At 41.0% G+C, this 16,407-nt stretch overlaps 1 protein-coding gene across 4 annotated transcripts; it reads left to right on the forward strand.

Annotated features, from left to right (window-relative positions):
* The first annotated feature begins 446 nt into the window (after nt 1-446).
* Nucleotides 447-14,082, forward strand: cpeb1b (cytoplasmic polyadenylation element binding protein 1b). 4 transcript variants are annotated; one of them, XM_060912059.1, is made up of 12 exons: nt 447-461; nt 1,606-1,774; nt 3,844-4,035; nt 4,625-4,842; nt 4,938-5,187; nt 7,743-7,856; nt 7,957-8,061; nt 8,397-8,533; nt 11,208-11,406; nt 12,293-12,387; nt 12,521-12,601; nt 13,972-14,082. In XM_060912059.1, the coding sequence occupies exons 1-12, from the start codon at nt 447-449 to the stop codon at nt 14,080-14,082; spliced, it is 1,686 nt and encodes a 561-aa protein (XP_060768042.1). The 4 variants fall into 4 exon arrangements, with proteins under 4 accessions (XP_060768042.1, XP_060768044.1, XP_060768045.1 ...); XM_060912061.1 differs by lacking the exon at nt 447-461 and having other exon boundaries at nt 1,639-1,774; nt 7,957-8,046; XM_060912062.1 differs by lacking the exons at nt 447-461; nt 1,606-1,774 and adding an exon at nt 4,404-4,406 and having other exon boundaries at nt 3,873-4,035; nt 7,957-8,046.
* The last annotated feature ends 2,325 nt before the right edge of the window (nt 14,083-16,407 follow it).

Raw genomic sequence — 16,407 nt, forward strand, 5'->3', positions numbered from 1 at the left:
CATTTATACATGTCATTTTCTAGGGACGGAAATGGCACCGATTCGGTGGAATGGCTCATATATGGGCTTTTTAATCAGTATATCCCACATTTATTCTTAAGAAAAATCTGCCATATTAGTTAGATTTTTCTGAAATTCCAAACTCACAAGCACAATTAAAACCGTTATTTATAACAGTCCAGAATAAAGGGCGTTCCTTTCAAGCGTGTTAGACGAGCACGTGAATCCTGCGTGGAAGGCCAATTACGCATCGGCTTCTGATTGGTCAACCTGCTGAATCTGCTAGACCAATGAGAGCAGCGCGAGGTCAGGGTGAGGTATCATCCAAGCAGATAGAGAGCAGATGTTCCTAATGAGGGCTGATTTTGTTTCAGAGGGGTTAAGTACACCTTGTGGTGACAGGAAGGTTGTTGGTGTTTTAGATAATTCTCTTTCAAAATTCTATCATGGCATTTTCTCTGGTGAGTTTTTTTTTTTTAAATGAGTTTTAAGAAGACGCTTTTGTTGTTTGGTGTTAGCTTTCAGGTCCTGTGTTTGTGTTGGTAGTGGTGTAGTTATTCCTAGTTCTCCATATTGATTTGGTACTGTAATTAACTTTCTTGGTTGGAAGCAATAAAATATTTTTAAGCATTATAGCCTTGTTTGTTGGATGCCTAGGGCTTTCACCATTGGAGGTGTATTATAGATTATGATATGGGGAGGGGGAAAAAAAAGGTGTCCAACTTTTTTTTTTTTTCTTTCTTTCCCCTCCTGGAGAGGTTTCATTAAAGGACTTGGACCCTTTATTGTATCTTTTGCCCAAATGCACCAGTAGTCTTTAAGGTCCAGTTATTTCCCTTATACTTTTTTTTTTTTTTTTTTTTTAAAGGTATACCACTCATGTTTTTATTAAAAAAAAAAGTACTAAAGTTACAAGTGATGCACCTTTGGTTGGGCCACCAAAGTGCTGAAGAAAAAGTTTGCTACTTTTTATTTGAGTGATTCCACGCTTATGGGTACTGAAATGGGGACATGAACTTATTTTTAAAAATTCACCTAAGACCATTTTTTTTTTTACCATCAGGTCACAAAACATGTAATCTTTAATGAATATGTTAAAAGATAACTAATTTTCTGAGATGTAATAAAAACATATTTATATGCCAAAGTCAGAACGTAACAGAAGTGTTGTGGACATATATATTCTCAATTTTAACAATGTAGAATTACTTTTTGAAACATACGAAGGTGATGTTTTAGCAAATATAATTAATAAACATGTGTAGTAGAATAAACATACACATTCTTTCAATAAGATTAACATGGTATATAGCTAGATTGTAATTAATTTGTAACAGACGCGAGATGGACAATCGTAACAGAAGTAATGTAACAGACATCATTTTGGAACTCGTAGGCTTGACTTTGGCATATAAATGTTTTTATTACATCTCAGAAAATTAGTTATCTTTTAACATATCATTCATTAAAGATTACATGTTTTGTGACCTGATGGTAAAAAAAAGAAATGGTTTTAGGTGAATTTTTAAAAATAAGTTCATGTACCCATAAGTGTGGAATCACTCATTTCGAAGTGTAATGTTACTTTTTTCTGTCTCCTCTCAGAGAGATAATCCCAGAGCCCTTAACCTTTGGGATTCGGAGACCCCGGCCCTGTCTACATGCAGTAATGCAGACATCTTTCGCAGGATGAATACCATGCTGGGTAACTCTCTGGACCTCACCGGGGTGTGCACCACTCCCAGTGCCAAGACCAAACGGGATTCCTTGATTGGTAATCTACTGGCCTTGTATAAAACTTGCATGGAAAGGGTTAACTGTAGTTTGGAATGAAACTAGACTGGCAGGATGTATAGAAAAACTCCTTTAGTACAATGTTTGTATTGGTACTGTAGCAAAACAGAATGTGTGCATCAGTGAGAGTGGGGATGAGTGTAGTGAAGATGTAAAGAAAGTTGGTGAATTCAAGTACCTGGGGTCAACTGTGCAGGAAAATAAGGCGGTGATAGAGTGCAGGCAGGATGGAGCAGTTGGTGAAGGACTTTGGGAGTCGTTTGTGATAGGAACGTCCCAGCAAAAGTAAAGGTAAGCTGTAGAAGACAGTCGCCGTGATGTATGGCTTGGAGACAGTACCCTTAACCATGAGACAGGAGGTGGCGTTAAGGTTTGTGATGGGAGTGACGAGGTTGGACAGGATAAGGAACGAGCACAGCAGAGGGGTGGTACATGTGGAGAGCTTAGGAATTAAGCTAAGAGAGATGAGACTGGGATGGTATGGGCAAGTCCTGAGAAGAGATGCAGAGCATGTTGAGGATGGAGCTGCCAGGCACATGACAACGAAGGCTAAAGAGATGTGTGGATGTGGTGAGAGAGGACACGAAAGTGGTAGAGAAGGATGCAGAAGATGGGGGGGCAATGGAGATGAAAGATCTGCTGTGGTGACTCCCTAATCGGGAGTAGCCAAAAGATGTACTGAGAATTCCGCTTTAACTTGGTAAGAAATGGAGGCAGTAAGTTATTTTTGCTTCTTGCTGGCATAGTTCCAAGTGTTGCAGTTTTTGTACGTTTGGTAGGCATCCTTCATCTGGAAATTTGAGTAGTTCAGGTTTAAAAGTTTGATACATAATTGACCATAAATAGGATCATACTCTAACAGCTAGTTAAAGGCATACCAAATGTACAGTCATGTAAAAGATGCACGCTAAAGGGGAGGAAAAAGCATGTACCCTTTGTACCACTCTAGCAAGAAGTTGGTGCACTACTACTGGTGACTTATTTGGTACAGAATTGACACTTTAACCCTGTAACTGGAGCACTGGGTTTCCATGTGTAGTAGAGGTTCTAATGGATTAGTGTTCTGGTCATGGAAGAGCTCAAAGACAAGTTGAAAAAATGTTAAGAAGTCTGGTTGGGCTAGAAAGAGGTATGAAATGCCTATATAATGTAAAGTTCTAATATTGTTTGCCTTATGTTGTGTGTGTTCTTGTGAAACTTGTCTCTGATGGTTTTGAGTTGTTTTTTTTTTTTTTTCCTGGTTCTTCATGTTTGTCAATAAGGCAAGTTCTAAGGTTCTATTGACTTCTAGGATTGGCAGATTAGATATTATAAGATCTAATATAAAAGTCCTGGAAAAGAATTTCCTAAAAAGAAAAGGAGCCATGAGGTAATACCTTGTCACTTTGTGTGATTAGTTGCACTTTTTTTTTTTTTTTCCCCCTTCCCCTCATTGGCTTGGTCTTCAAATATGCAAATTGCCTCATCTAGTGCTGCACTAGTCATGCAACGTCAAGCAACCGAGACGTGTGCTGATGCTGCTGAATCAGGCCTGGAGCTGCTGGATGGCATCCAGCTCAGAGGGAGCGATGCAGCGCTTCAATCCTTCAGTCTCTGATCATGCAGCCTCTGGCTGCCACCGTTCTGTGACTTGCCAGGCATTTCTTCCATCTCCTTTTCTCCTCAGCCTGCGGCTCGTGATTCATTTCCACAGCCTGTGTCCAAGGACGGCAGCTCTGGGGAAGGCTGCGCAGACTGCTAGCCTGCAGGAGAATTTGAGAGGAAATCAGTGGCGTCTTGGGGGGCTGTGGGCTGATCATTAGCAGCATAGTGTGAGGGCATCGGCACCTCAGTCACATGTCGCTGCATGGCATCTGCAGCGGCCTTGTGCGGTCCGGCTTGCCAGCTTGCACATTTATTCTGTGACAGAGCTTAGAGGGAATCAGTGTTTATCAGTAGAGGGTAGAGGCTGCTTTTGAGCTGCGTGTCTCTTTATTTTTTTTTTAATACCTAGCAGCTGATGCAGAGCATACATATACTTTGTTTTTTCTTTCTCGATTGTATTAACAGAGCGTGCGGACTCTGATCTGTGCGCCGTCCGGAGCAGGATGCTTTTTCCCAGCAATGGGCAGGAGTCATCTCGTGCTCTGCCTGATGTCACTGAGCTGGGCCTGGGCCTGCAGTCCCTCAGCTTATCTGGTTGGGAGAGGCCATGGAGCAGCCATGACTCGGAATCATCTGCCCCAAACAGCAATCCCTCAAGTGAGTAATATCTCGTCTCTAGTCTGTTCTTGTAGTTTCAGCTATTCCTGGGCCATTTTTCCATGTTTGAATATTTAAAAGCTCAACAGTGTGGTATTTCTTATTTTCAGTGTGCTCTTGTAGCTTTTTGTTAAAATAGAAACTAGACAGTGACACTTGTAAACAAGGGCTTGGCCACAGTGTGCGTTTGATTTTTGAATTGGTTCTTTTTCAGGCACACTGAAAATAAATGCTTAATTTGAAACCCTTTACTTTGTGTTTTTGATGTATAGGTTGAGATGTTTTGTTGGTGTTTGAACAGTTAAACTATTCAAAGTAGTCATTACTGAGGCTGAATTTAACTGTGGTTCAAAATGAGGCTTATAGAGCAAGTCAGGGCTTGGTGTGGCAGCTGTCAGATTCCTGCCTCCCTCATGCCCAGTCTATTCCCAATAGTGGTAATGCACCAAGTGATGGGCTCTTTCTCTGCGTGCTCTTGAGTTTTTGCCACCAAATCCATTTCTTAAGCTTCCTATTCCCCTTAAATGGAATCCTGTTTTTTTTTTTTTTTTTTTTTTTTTTTTAAATATATTAATGTGCTATTTTGCAGTGCTTGGGATGTTGGGAAGTCCTCTGGACCAACTCCTGAACAAGCCTCAGGGCTTAATCATGAACGAGCCCAATTCAGGAGCTTCAGACTTCCTCGAGAAGTTTCCAGCCTTGGCACGCATGAACTCGCGTTCACTGCTGGGTTCCCATTCCAGCAGCCCTGTGGACTCGGAGACCAGTGGCTTCAGCTCTGGCTCTGATCATCTTTCTGATCTGCTGGTGAGTTGGTAGTGTGGCTTTCACAATTGAACTACCATCTTTGTGAACCCTTAATCGATTGAACACTTGTGTAATCCTTGCTTTCTTTTGTGCAGTCCTCTTTGAGGATCTCCTCCTCTATGCCCTTCATGCCAAGCATGCAGAAAGACCCATTAAAGCTGAGTCTTGGCTCCCGTCTGGACCATGACAGCTCTCCCTTGACACCTCCACCCAGTGCTCCCCCAGGCAGCAGTGTGTCCCGCCGCTGGCCTGGAGCCTCAGTCTGGCCCAACTGGGACCTGCTTGAGACCCCAGATGGCCCGTTCAGCATTGAGAGGGAGGCTCGCCTTCACAGACAAGCTGCAGGTATGCCAAGGGGGTTTAAATCATAGCCTAAAGGCCTGTGGGTTTATGCTGATTTTTTTATTTTTTTAAATTGGGTTGTTTTCAGTCACAGCAGTTTCATTCTGGTGAATGAAGTGGTGGTCAGGCAAACCAATTTGGCTGCTATGTAGAGAGCTAGTGAAATTGTCTGACTGTTTTTGCAGTTTGGAGGCCAATGCATGGTCAAGATGCTGTCAAAGTTGCTCTTTGCAATGGGATGGATCCTTGCACATTAACCAACTCTCTTCCTACAAGTTGGAAAACTATCCATCCATTGAGTTCTGGCATCTCGAGCTACCTGGTGCTGTAGAGCTCATTCTACATGGACAAGCCAATGACAACTTGGAAGAGCATGGAGGTGTACAAATTGTGGTTGCTTTAAAGCTCTGGGGATCAAGACAGCATAAATGCAGGCTTCATCTTGCCAGGAGTTTTTGGGCTTTTTGTAAGTGTTTTTGTGATTTGCTAGGGATTACAAGTTGTATTGTTGGGTGTAAACAAACCACAGGCACTCGATTCTCAATCCTTCCTGCTCTTCTCTTAAAGGTAAATCATTGACAGATCCACAGAAACCCTTTTAAAGACCTGGGTATTGGTGAAACGGATGAAGTTATCACGGTTCATTTTAACTGCATTGGTTGGGAAAGCAGTTTCGAATTGTTAACTTGAGCTCTGCTTTTGTTTATCATCTACATTATCTCTCTAGTTCACTGTAGCTCAGTCTACATTGTCCTTGCAAAGATTGCAACGACATCCTGATAGTGAAAACGTGTTGGTTTACGATATGGCACCCAATCAAGTGGTAAGCAAACACAAGGACTCGTGTCTCCTGAACTTCAAAACATCACAAAATGAAGTCCTTTGCAAATCCAAACGAAATGGAGAGGAATTTACAAACTTTCACCAAGTGATCACTGCAGACTTGAGTGTTCAACTCAGCTCTCCTCCAATGCACCAGAAGGTTCAAGAGCCACCTTTTTCATCTTTTAGTAAAATCCGTTGCTCCTTCACTTCATGGGGAACCTGGAAGAAACCTTTCGGTTTCATTTGTTTATTCAAGCAGCTCAAAAAGCAAGCTTGGTGTTTTAATGACTAGCAAGGCACCCTAGTGATTGCTCACTGTTCACAAAGCATTACTTGGCTGACCACCACTTCATGTCTTGTATATCTAATGAGGTGGATGTAACAGATGCAGCATGCCTATAGGGAAACTGACTTGGTCACATTTTAGTCCACTGAACTGAAACTTGTCACCATCTTACAAACCTGTATCTCTTAACTAAGGAACTACAAACAAGCATGGATGTCTGGGTCGTGCAATCCCCTTTCCCCTGGTCTGTGGTAGTTTTTGAAACCGTATATCTCTATAGGCTTTTGTGCTACTGACACATCTATATTCATAGTGGTGCTCCACTGCAGACAGTGCCGGTCTTGTCTGCTTCCTGTATTAAGGCGTGCTTTTTTTTTTTTTTCCCCCCCTTCCCCTCCAGCCACTTTTTATGACCTATTGGTGCTGTCAATTTTGTTGCTGAGTAGCTTGTACTACCAGGTTGTGTTCTAAGCTGGTCAGTGTGTGATTTCTCGATCATGAAATATTGGCTTGCCGCTCGCTCTAATTTGTGACCTAATCAACCTACAAAGCAATGTACACTAAGTAACTTTAAAAACGCACATTGATAAAACTTGCTGAGTTTCTCAAGAAGAAAAGAAATATCACAATGGAAAAATAACTTCGTTCCGCCCGAATAAGTTCCAAATCTGTGCTCAAATAAGAATTTAAGGGAGTTGTACTCAATAACGTACAATATGACTCAGGTAGTCAATGACATGGACAGGCTTTAATTTTCAAACAAATTTTTCATACACTGTACACACAATCTTGCCTATAAATACCCGGGGGAAATAATGGGAAAATTGTCATTATTGAAGATGCCACGCCTAAGCCAAAATCAACGTGAACAGGCCATTGGGATGTTGCGTGCCGGAAGTACACAGACAGAGGTCGCCCGGCACTTCGGTGTTCATCTTTCGACCATTTGAGTCAGCGTTACAGACAGACAGGGAGCACCAGGGATCGTCCACGCCCTGGTCAGCCTCGAGTCACGACGCCAGTTCAGGATCAGCACATCAGGCTAGCTCACCTCCGTGACAGATTCCTGACACCCTCGGTCACTGCTGCTGAGACCCCTGGACGACACAGACCCAGAATCTCCAGCATGACGGTCCGAACATGGACCAACTGTCACTTTGAATTTTTTTTATTATGAATTAATTCTTGAGTTTGACAATAAATGTCCTTTATCGATGTTTCAAGATGTGTGCATTACATACAATATCATAAATTTCAAATATATGCATGGATCTAAAGTGATAGTGTTGAATTCCATTGTGCGTTTTAAAGTTACTTAGTATAGATATCAGATGAAACTTGTTACATTCCTGTTGTAAATACCTTTTTTGTGATTCTTTGGTCTTTGTTGATGCTGGCTTGGTTTCTTTCATGAATGCAATGGACTCTGATCTTGCCTTTATACCAGCAATTAATGAAGCCACCTTCACCTGGAGTGGCCAGCTTCCATCAAGAAACTACAAAAACCCTGTGTACTCCTGTAAGGTCTTCCTGGGAGGAGTTCCTTGGGATATTACTGAGGGTGAGGTTTCTACTGTACCTGTAGAGCATGTATCGAATTTAGTTTTGCATTTTGTGCAGCCTTTTTTAGATTTTTCCCCCTGTTCTCTTTCTGCTTTCAGCTGGCTTGATTAACACTTTTAACTGTTATGGCCCGCTGAGTGTGGAATGGCCTGGTAAGGATGGCAAGCATCCCCGCTGCCCTCCTAAAGGTAATATGCCCAAAGGTAATGCAGTGGGTAGGTTTTTTTCTGTTCATTCCAGCACTTTGGAGGTGGCTTGCACCAGCATTTGGGTGAGATTCACTGGGGTTTTGGATCACTGGTATTAGGAGGCAGAACTGAAATCTGAGCTTTGGTGAACAGGTCATAGCTGCACTTGATAAAAACTGCATGTGGTGTGGGTTCCCCTGCCTTTCTATAAGGGAGCATATGCAAGATTTAATTTCATTCCTTTGTCCAGTTTACTTGTCTCTTGGCCAGTGATCGTTGCAGGAGTGGCTTTTTTTTTAAAGTTTGCAAGGATTTCCATGTCTGTGCAGTGACAAACTTGTCTCTTGTAGGTTATGTGTACCTGGTATTTGAGTCGGAGAAATCTGTGCGTGCGCTGCTGCAGGCCTGCACTCAGGATCTGCTTCATCCTGAGGGCTACAGTGAATATTACTTCAAAATGTCCAGCAGGAGGATGCGCTGTAAGGATGTAAGCATTAGTTCACTTTGTAAATGGTTACTGCTTTGGCTACCCAGAATTTCCAGGTTTTAATTTTCTTTCTATTGATCTGTTCTGTTTGCATGTCAATATTCTTTACTCATGCTAAATTGTAAGATGCCCGTCTTTTTTTTTTTTTTTTTTTTTTTTCAACCTTATTCTGGCAATCTTGACACCCAAGTTTTTTGCTTATTTTGTTTGCTGTATGTTGCTCTTCAGACAGCTTGCATGGATTAAAGTTTTCCGTCGCTACGACGGATTTCCGTCAACTGGGAGCGCTAAAGGTCAATAATGAGAGTGACGCAGATCCGAGAGGAAAAAAGGGGGGTAGGCCCGTAGGTCTGACACCGATGTGATCTAGAACTTCACCAAGCTGCTGTGATTGCCTGTTGTTGAACCCTTTCTTGTGCTATGTTTGAGTATATGTAAAGGAATAAGTTGTTGTGCTAGATAGGCCTAAATAAATAAATACAGCCTCCGCTACTGTCTAGTCCCGGGGAGGCTCGGCGTAGGCCACTGATGAAACAATTTGGCTGTCCTACTACTAGGCAACTACTTGCCTACTACTAATACTAGGTGTATTGTAGTAGTAATAATGACATTTGCCTATTGAAAGGTGATCAAGTGAAAAATCTAAACAGCCCTGTTGAAGCTGCGGCAAGATCTATGCTATTAAGCCTTTTGTAGGTTAAACAGGCTTTGGCAGACAACGTTCTGGAAAGGCTGTATTTTTCTTTGGTTTGATTAGCCTACAATTTAATCTTGAAACATTATGGTTTCAGCAGTTTGCTTAAACATTGGAGGCTGCAGAGTCGGGCTGCAAGATTTCCCGACACTTGTTTAAGATGCCAAACTTCATAGTAAGCAAAATAATTCCACAATATTTAGTGCCTCGTCAGTCTCAAATTAATAGTGAAGGACCAATGCGAATTAAGTCCCAAAAAAACATCTCGTAGGCCTATATTTTACATTTTAAAAAACTTCTGGAATTGGAAGTCAGTCAGTGGAGTGTAATAAAGTATCATTCACTAAGCACAAAAGGTCAGAAAACAGTTATTGCTTAAATAGGCTACTAATGGTTTACATTAGTAATTTAATGTATGTGACAAATAAGTTCATTGATGGATAAAGAAGCGAATACTCCAAAGCTCAAAATTCAGGAAAGTGGCTCTGGTGTCACAAGTGCACAAGAACAGTTATTTGAAAGTTAACCTAATGAATTTGCGCATGCGATTTCATGAAGAACCAGGACAATTGGCATTCGGTGAAAGATTCACACCTATGATTTATTATATTCACGTGCGCCCTCTTGCCCACTGTTGCTTCGTTTTCCCGATTTACACGCGTGTCTGAAGATGGAGTTTTCAGAAATCTCCACTCTGCCCAGAGTTTGCAAAAGTAGCTGTTTTCAGTGACTGAAACCTCCATATAGGTGTGAGTGAGAGGTGCAACCGAATAAATATGCGTCTTTTTTATCTGGCTGCATGTAGGCCATCACTGCGCAAAGCCTCTAATGTTGAAATGGTAGTAATATTTGTTATAGGCTAATTTCCACATTAATTGGTAAAATGGCCCAAGGGATGTGATGGGGGGATGGCTGTTTTATGATGGGGGGGGTGGCTGTTTTATAAGGGGGATGATTTGAGACTTTTATTTCAGAAGGGGGATGCCTCCCCCCACATTCCCCTCAACTAGAGTACTGTGTATAGAGCCATACTTCACCAGACATAGGCCCTTCGATTTCCATCACTAGAGTGCGTCAAATTACTTTCGGTTTTGCCAGCATGGACGTGCTTCTTTTAAATGAAGGCACAGCATGGTTCAAGTTCGACTGCACTTTCACTTTTCTCTTGACCACTGTTGTGCATTACTAAAGTATTGTTGAAATAAATTTGCACTTTGTGCTGAAAACTTGATGTTTCATCATTTATAGCCAGTAATGACAACGGTAAAGTTTTGCCTTAGCTTGTCATTGTTAAAATTATGTAAATGTACTACAAGTAGGGGCCGAGGGTATAATGGACAACATGGCGTTTCAAATTTGACGCATCACTGACGTCGTAGGGGCCAACGACATGGAGCTTTTTTTTTTCAGTCAGATTTTATTTTTTTTGCTTTAATCCATGAGCTTGTTGCCACACTGGCCCTTGAATTGGCAAATTGTCTAGAAAGCACAATTGTAACCTTAATGTAGCAGCAGGAAGTTGGCTAATCCTACCCTCCACCTTTTTATTGTACCAACCTCTGCTTTTCTGGGAAGACTATCCACTAGGCTTGAGAAACGCTGTAGGGGATTTGCTTGTTCATCCACAAGAGCATTAGTGAGATCAGGCTCTGATGTCTGGCAAGGAGTGTTCATCCCAAAGGTGTTCAGTGGGGTCAGGGCTTTGTGCAGACTGCAAGTTCACACTTAACCCTGATGGCTTATATCTTCATGAACATCACTTTGTGCACAGGGATGCCATGCTGGTACACGATTGTGCACCTTGGTTGCAGTGGAGGATATTTGTAATGATACAACATGCAAAGGCCTCATACAACTGTTTCCATCTTTGTGGCAACAATTTGGGAAAGACCCACATATGGACAATTGGCAGGTGTCAAACTTTTGACCATTGTATCTTCTACTAGAAGATAACACCATTTCATTTTGTATGCCTTCTAGGTGCAGGTGATCCCATGGGTGATCTCAGACAGTAATTATGTTCGCTGCCCTTCTCAGAGGCTAGACCCCAGTAACACGGTGTTTGTAGGAGCTCTGCATGGTATGCTCAATGCTGAGGCCCTGGCCAGCATTATGAACGACCTGTTTGGAGGAGTCATGTATGCTGGAATTGACACGGACAAGCACAAGTACCCAATCGGTGAGATTCTTAAATGTCAAGTCCTTGCCATGTGTGGTGGGTTTTTTTTTTTTTTTTTGCTGAAATTATGAAGATTCTATTATACTGTGTCACATGATCTAAATTTTAAACCAGTCCACACTTGCATTTTACTGTCCAATTTGAGTGAAAAATGGGGGGGGGGGAAACTATCTAAACGGTTCATTTTGTTAGTGACGTGTGGAATGTACCACACTAAAGTGCAATGTTTATTGCTCTTGCGTTCTTTAGTTAATCTCTAGGGGATTTTTAAAAATTAAATACGAACACATCAGAGATCTGAATTCTTCATTGCTTTGCATTTTCATTAGGTCATTGCATTTCAATTCAGCATGACTGCAGTCACTTCACTTTTTTCCTCCACTGAAGTGGTGATGGAGCAGTGGAATGGTTTTGCTTTTCAATGGGTAACATTTCTTTAGGTCACTAATGAAATTTCAATGCTAATTTGTATTGGTTATGGTTTTCAGTTAATGCCAGAAGTGCTGTCTTGAGTCTTTTCAAAAGCAAACTCGAGTGTTATTGGATGAAATAAGCACAGCTGACTTTATTTGCATTTGTTTTTTTTTGGCGTTATTCACTAGCTTTTTACTTTACTACTTTGAAAACTAGATTTTTTTTTTTCAGTCCCCCCACCCCCACTGCTGGTTTGGCAGTTTTCATTAACCATGTTGACCCTGCCCAGTAAGGCATGTGGAAAGCATGCAGTGTGGTGCTAATAGGCGGCCGTGATTATGGCTGTAAACAAATCCAGTGTGAATTTGGGGTTAGTTTTGATATGCTAGACACTGAACAATGACCAAAGGACTAAAATGTTATGACTTGTGCCCCTCAGATTTCAAGGGCTTGTTAATTTTTCCTTTCTCAGGGTCTGGTCGTGTAACCTTTAACAATCAGCGCAGTTACCTGAAGGCTGTTAGTGCTGCATTTGTTGAAATCAAGACCCCCAAATTTACCAAAAAGGTACACAATACTACAACTTCTATTGCACTAGTCAAGGTCTGTATATTCATCTTAAAGGCTATGAATACTGAGTTTTTTGAGTGGTAAATGTCTGGTTTTTAATTTGAGTAACTAGAGGATCTGATCACTTTAGGTCCAGATCGACCCTTATCTGGAGGATTCCATGTGTCAGGTGTGCAGCCGTCAACCTGGACCCTTTTTCTGCAGAGACCAGGTAAAATCCAAGCATGCGAGAGGAGTAGAATGCTTTTACATGTGCACATTTGCGTGCAAAACACTTGATATGGTGGGATAGATGAATACCTGAACAACAAACCACTGTAGAACTCCCAGCTTTTTATAGTCTGGGATGCTGTTAAATGGGTTCCATGTGCCCCCCCCAAAAAAAAGTATGGGTTTATTTCATTTACTGCAAAAAATGTCTTAGCAAGTGAAAATATCTTGTAGTTGAAATGATCTTGCATTTCCTATGAGAAGAATACAAGACAGCAATTCTGAGATTATTAAACCTAGTTTGAGAGCAACCAACTTATTTGAAGATGTCCATGCAGCAAGATAATTCCTTAATACTAGTAATTCATTTCAATTTTTTTTTTTTTGCAGTGTGAACATTTTGGGTTCTAGTATTTTGTTGCTTGATTAGCACACAGCTTTCTATTCTGAACTTTCTGTGGATATAATGTTGGGTACAAATTTACGTTTCAGTCTAGGCTTGTATTAAACTCCTTCAGTTCAAGGGACCAGAAAAACAGGATAAATTCAAGTTTCATAATGCAGGCAATCTAGATCACAAATTACTGTAAAATCTCTTGGCTACATGCTTAACTGACCCCTTTTTTTTGGGGGGGGGGTCACTTCTACAAACTAGAACCTTGGGTTAAATTAATACTAGGGTCATGGATGTGCTGTGCTTTAGTACAAGCTAAATTCCACCAATTCTGCTGCCTAATAAAAGCTGAGGTCTCAATATTGGATTGTTAATGCCATTTAGCAGGCACTCTTATCCAGCACATTGTACAATGTACAGAGTGCAGCCTGGAGCAGTTGGGGGTTAGGTACCTTGTTCAAGGGCACTTCAGCCATTCCTGCTAGTCCAAAGAATTGAACTGGTGACCTTTTGGTTCCAAAGTGGCTTTTAACTATTAGGCCATGGCTTCCCCATGCATTAGCATTAACACTTGGCATAACAGCTTTGTCCTGCTGCCAAAACTGCACTTCAGTGGTCCCTACTAGTTTAACTCTGTTAATGTTGGTCATTCAGGGTTATGAGTGCATGCTCTGATTTTTATCTGAAGACATTATGCAGTGATTTTAATGTTATTTACTTGACATGTGTGCTCGGTCAGCCTCTATCAGAATAAAGGGTTTGTTCAATTACTGCAGTCAGCTTGGCATGAACATGACACTGATCACATGAATGTCTAAATATTAAATTTAATGTTAAATAGTACATTAAGGGCATTTCAACAGGCCTATTTAATGTTGCTTTTGCTGTAGGACAAAAACGACTGTTGAAGTTAATCAGCTTGAACTTGAACATTAGACCAACTTCTGCCACTTGTTAATAAATCTACTTGTATGCAGGCTTGCTTCAAGTATTACTGTCGCTCATGCTGGCACTGGCAGCATTCCATGGACATCCTGAGCAACCATCGCCCTCTAATGCGCAACCAGAAGAATAGGGACTCTAGCTAAAGTCCTTGCTTAACACTGCAACATCGTGCTCCTGCCTGGAATGCCACAATGCCTCCGGACCAGCTCCAGGCCTGCGCCAGGCATCCCCAACAGTGGGTTTGCGCAAGTGCTGTAGAAAGTTCACTTTGGCACTTTTTTTTTGGCTTGTTCACTCTTGCACTTTGCACAGTGATGTGATGATGGGTTTGCAGGGGGCCCCACACGTTTTGAAAGTCTCCCTCAATTTTTGGGGTGAGGTGAATAAGGCCATGGTTCAGAAGGGTTTTCTCTCAAGGAAATTTAAGTTGCTTTTTTTTTCTTTTCTTTCATGAACAGTCATGCAAGTTTCTTTAACTAACCGAAGCCATACAGTGCCTTTAAATTGGTTTCTCCTTTCTAGCTGCTTTTCCCATTGCAGTTAACTGGAGTTTTTTTTTTTTACTTTAAACAGATACATGAAGTCAGCTTTCATCTTCTAGACATTTTACGCAGTTATTTTTACTAATTTTTACATAAAACGGTTTTAAGTCAGGACAAAGAAGATTGAACCGAAATCTACCTATTGGCTTTTTAATTTTGCTCAGTTTTCTTCCCCCCCTTTCTCCACAACTTTTTCTGGAGAGTTTTTTCTCCCTTGTCCAGCTTCATGTTCAGTGGAACAAGGGATTTGGGTGTAATGTTATCACCAACCCAGATAATTTTTAGTGCATGCCATCCAGAGGCATTGCTTTTACTGGGTTGCATCAAGTTTTTGGATCAACTCAATCAGAAGTGTGAATGGCCATAGATTGCACATAGTTTTATTGTTGCACTTTTTAATTTGCACTTTGGAAAGGGGTAGGTTTTTAATCACTCATTTTTGAACATCAGCAGGTATTGCTATGGGCATGACCTCAGATTACACACAGCTGCTTGTTGAATGTGTAAAACTCTAAACTTCACTTGAATGTACCATTGGAGCCTTAGTAGACCAAATGCAGATGTCACTTTATTTCCAGTCTCTGGAATATCAAAAGATCAAAGATTGTGTTCAGAACCTGGACTGTCATTTCCCCACATTGATTCCTTGCTGAGCCTCTTGAGCCCGGCTGCTTTCGTCTTTTATTCTACCTCATTGTGGTCTGCTGATTGAGTACTTACAGCTGTGAAGTTCAGTTTTTTTTTTTTTGATTGGGCACAATAAAGGTGTTTAAGCATTCATATTGATTTGTTTGGTTTTTGTGCATTTTGACTGATGTATTTAAAACTAGTTTTGGTTCAGTGCCTTTTAAAAATATCAGGCAATTTATTTTGTGGGTTTTTAGCTTTTTTTTTTTTTTTTTTTTTTTTAAAAGTAAATTGCTGCAAATTGAGGTGCTTGGGATCCAATTTTGGGCAAACTTTTCCTGATGTCCCACTAGGTGGTGCTGCCTTCTCATTTTACAATAATGGATTGCTGACTGCTCTCGAACAACTGATTAAACAAGTAGCTAGGTGTGGTAATGTTTTCTGTAACTGTCAATTGTTGACTCGTGGCTAGTCACTTGATGGAACCATATCAGTGTAGCTGGAGTCTTAACTTTTCATGAGCCAGATTTAACTTGAGTGCAAGAATTGGTGAGCCCTTTACATGCATGACTTATTACTCTGGAGTTTTCTGGGTCTTTTTGCAAGAGAATGGGCCAAAATTGTTGATAACTGCAGCATAGGACTGACTTTAGGTCCATTATCAAGGACTTCAAACACCTTTTTTTTTTTTTTTTTATAATCAGAATTAAACCATTAACTGTTAGTTGTAAAACTAAGAAATGAAGTCCGTTGCATCCTGGGGAGCTATTGGGGGGGACCTTCCTAAGTTTTTCAGCACTGAAAACAAGTCAAGTGTTGCTGAAATGCGTTCACTGCTTCAGATGGGTTAAGTTTCAGTGTGCTCAAGTCTGTGTGACACAAGCTTGGCTGGCTAAGAAGACCTAAATCCAGTCAAGAAGGCTTGTATACTAAAATACAAACTCAGTAATAAAAATATTGACTGATCTGTCCAACTCAATTCTAAGTCAAGTCAGTTTAGTGCTCTTAAGTGTCACAAAGCAGCTTTATAGAACAAGTCATCAGATGACACATCTCCCTAGTTCCCACATGAAACCCCACTCAAGTTTCCAAGTAATTTAGTTACCATGGAAATAAAAACTGCACATGTCAAAGGCACAGCTCCTCTAGTTACATAAGGTTTTGTGAGTTCCTCAGTTTGAGTTATGCTCTGGAAACAAATGTTTAGACAGTGCAATATTCAGATCCCCCTGCATTGTCAGGTGGATAAAAATTAAGACTTGTAATAAATGTATCCCTGATGAGCAAGCATGAGGTGAT

Source organism: Neoarius graeffei, chromosome 27 (genome assembly GCF_027579695.1).
Source record: "Neoarius graeffei isolate fNeoGra1 chromosome 27, fNeoGra1.pri, whole genome shotgun sequence".
Lineage (NCBI taxonomy): Eukaryota > Metazoa > Chordata > Actinopteri > Siluriformes > Ariidae > Neoarius > Neoarius graeffei.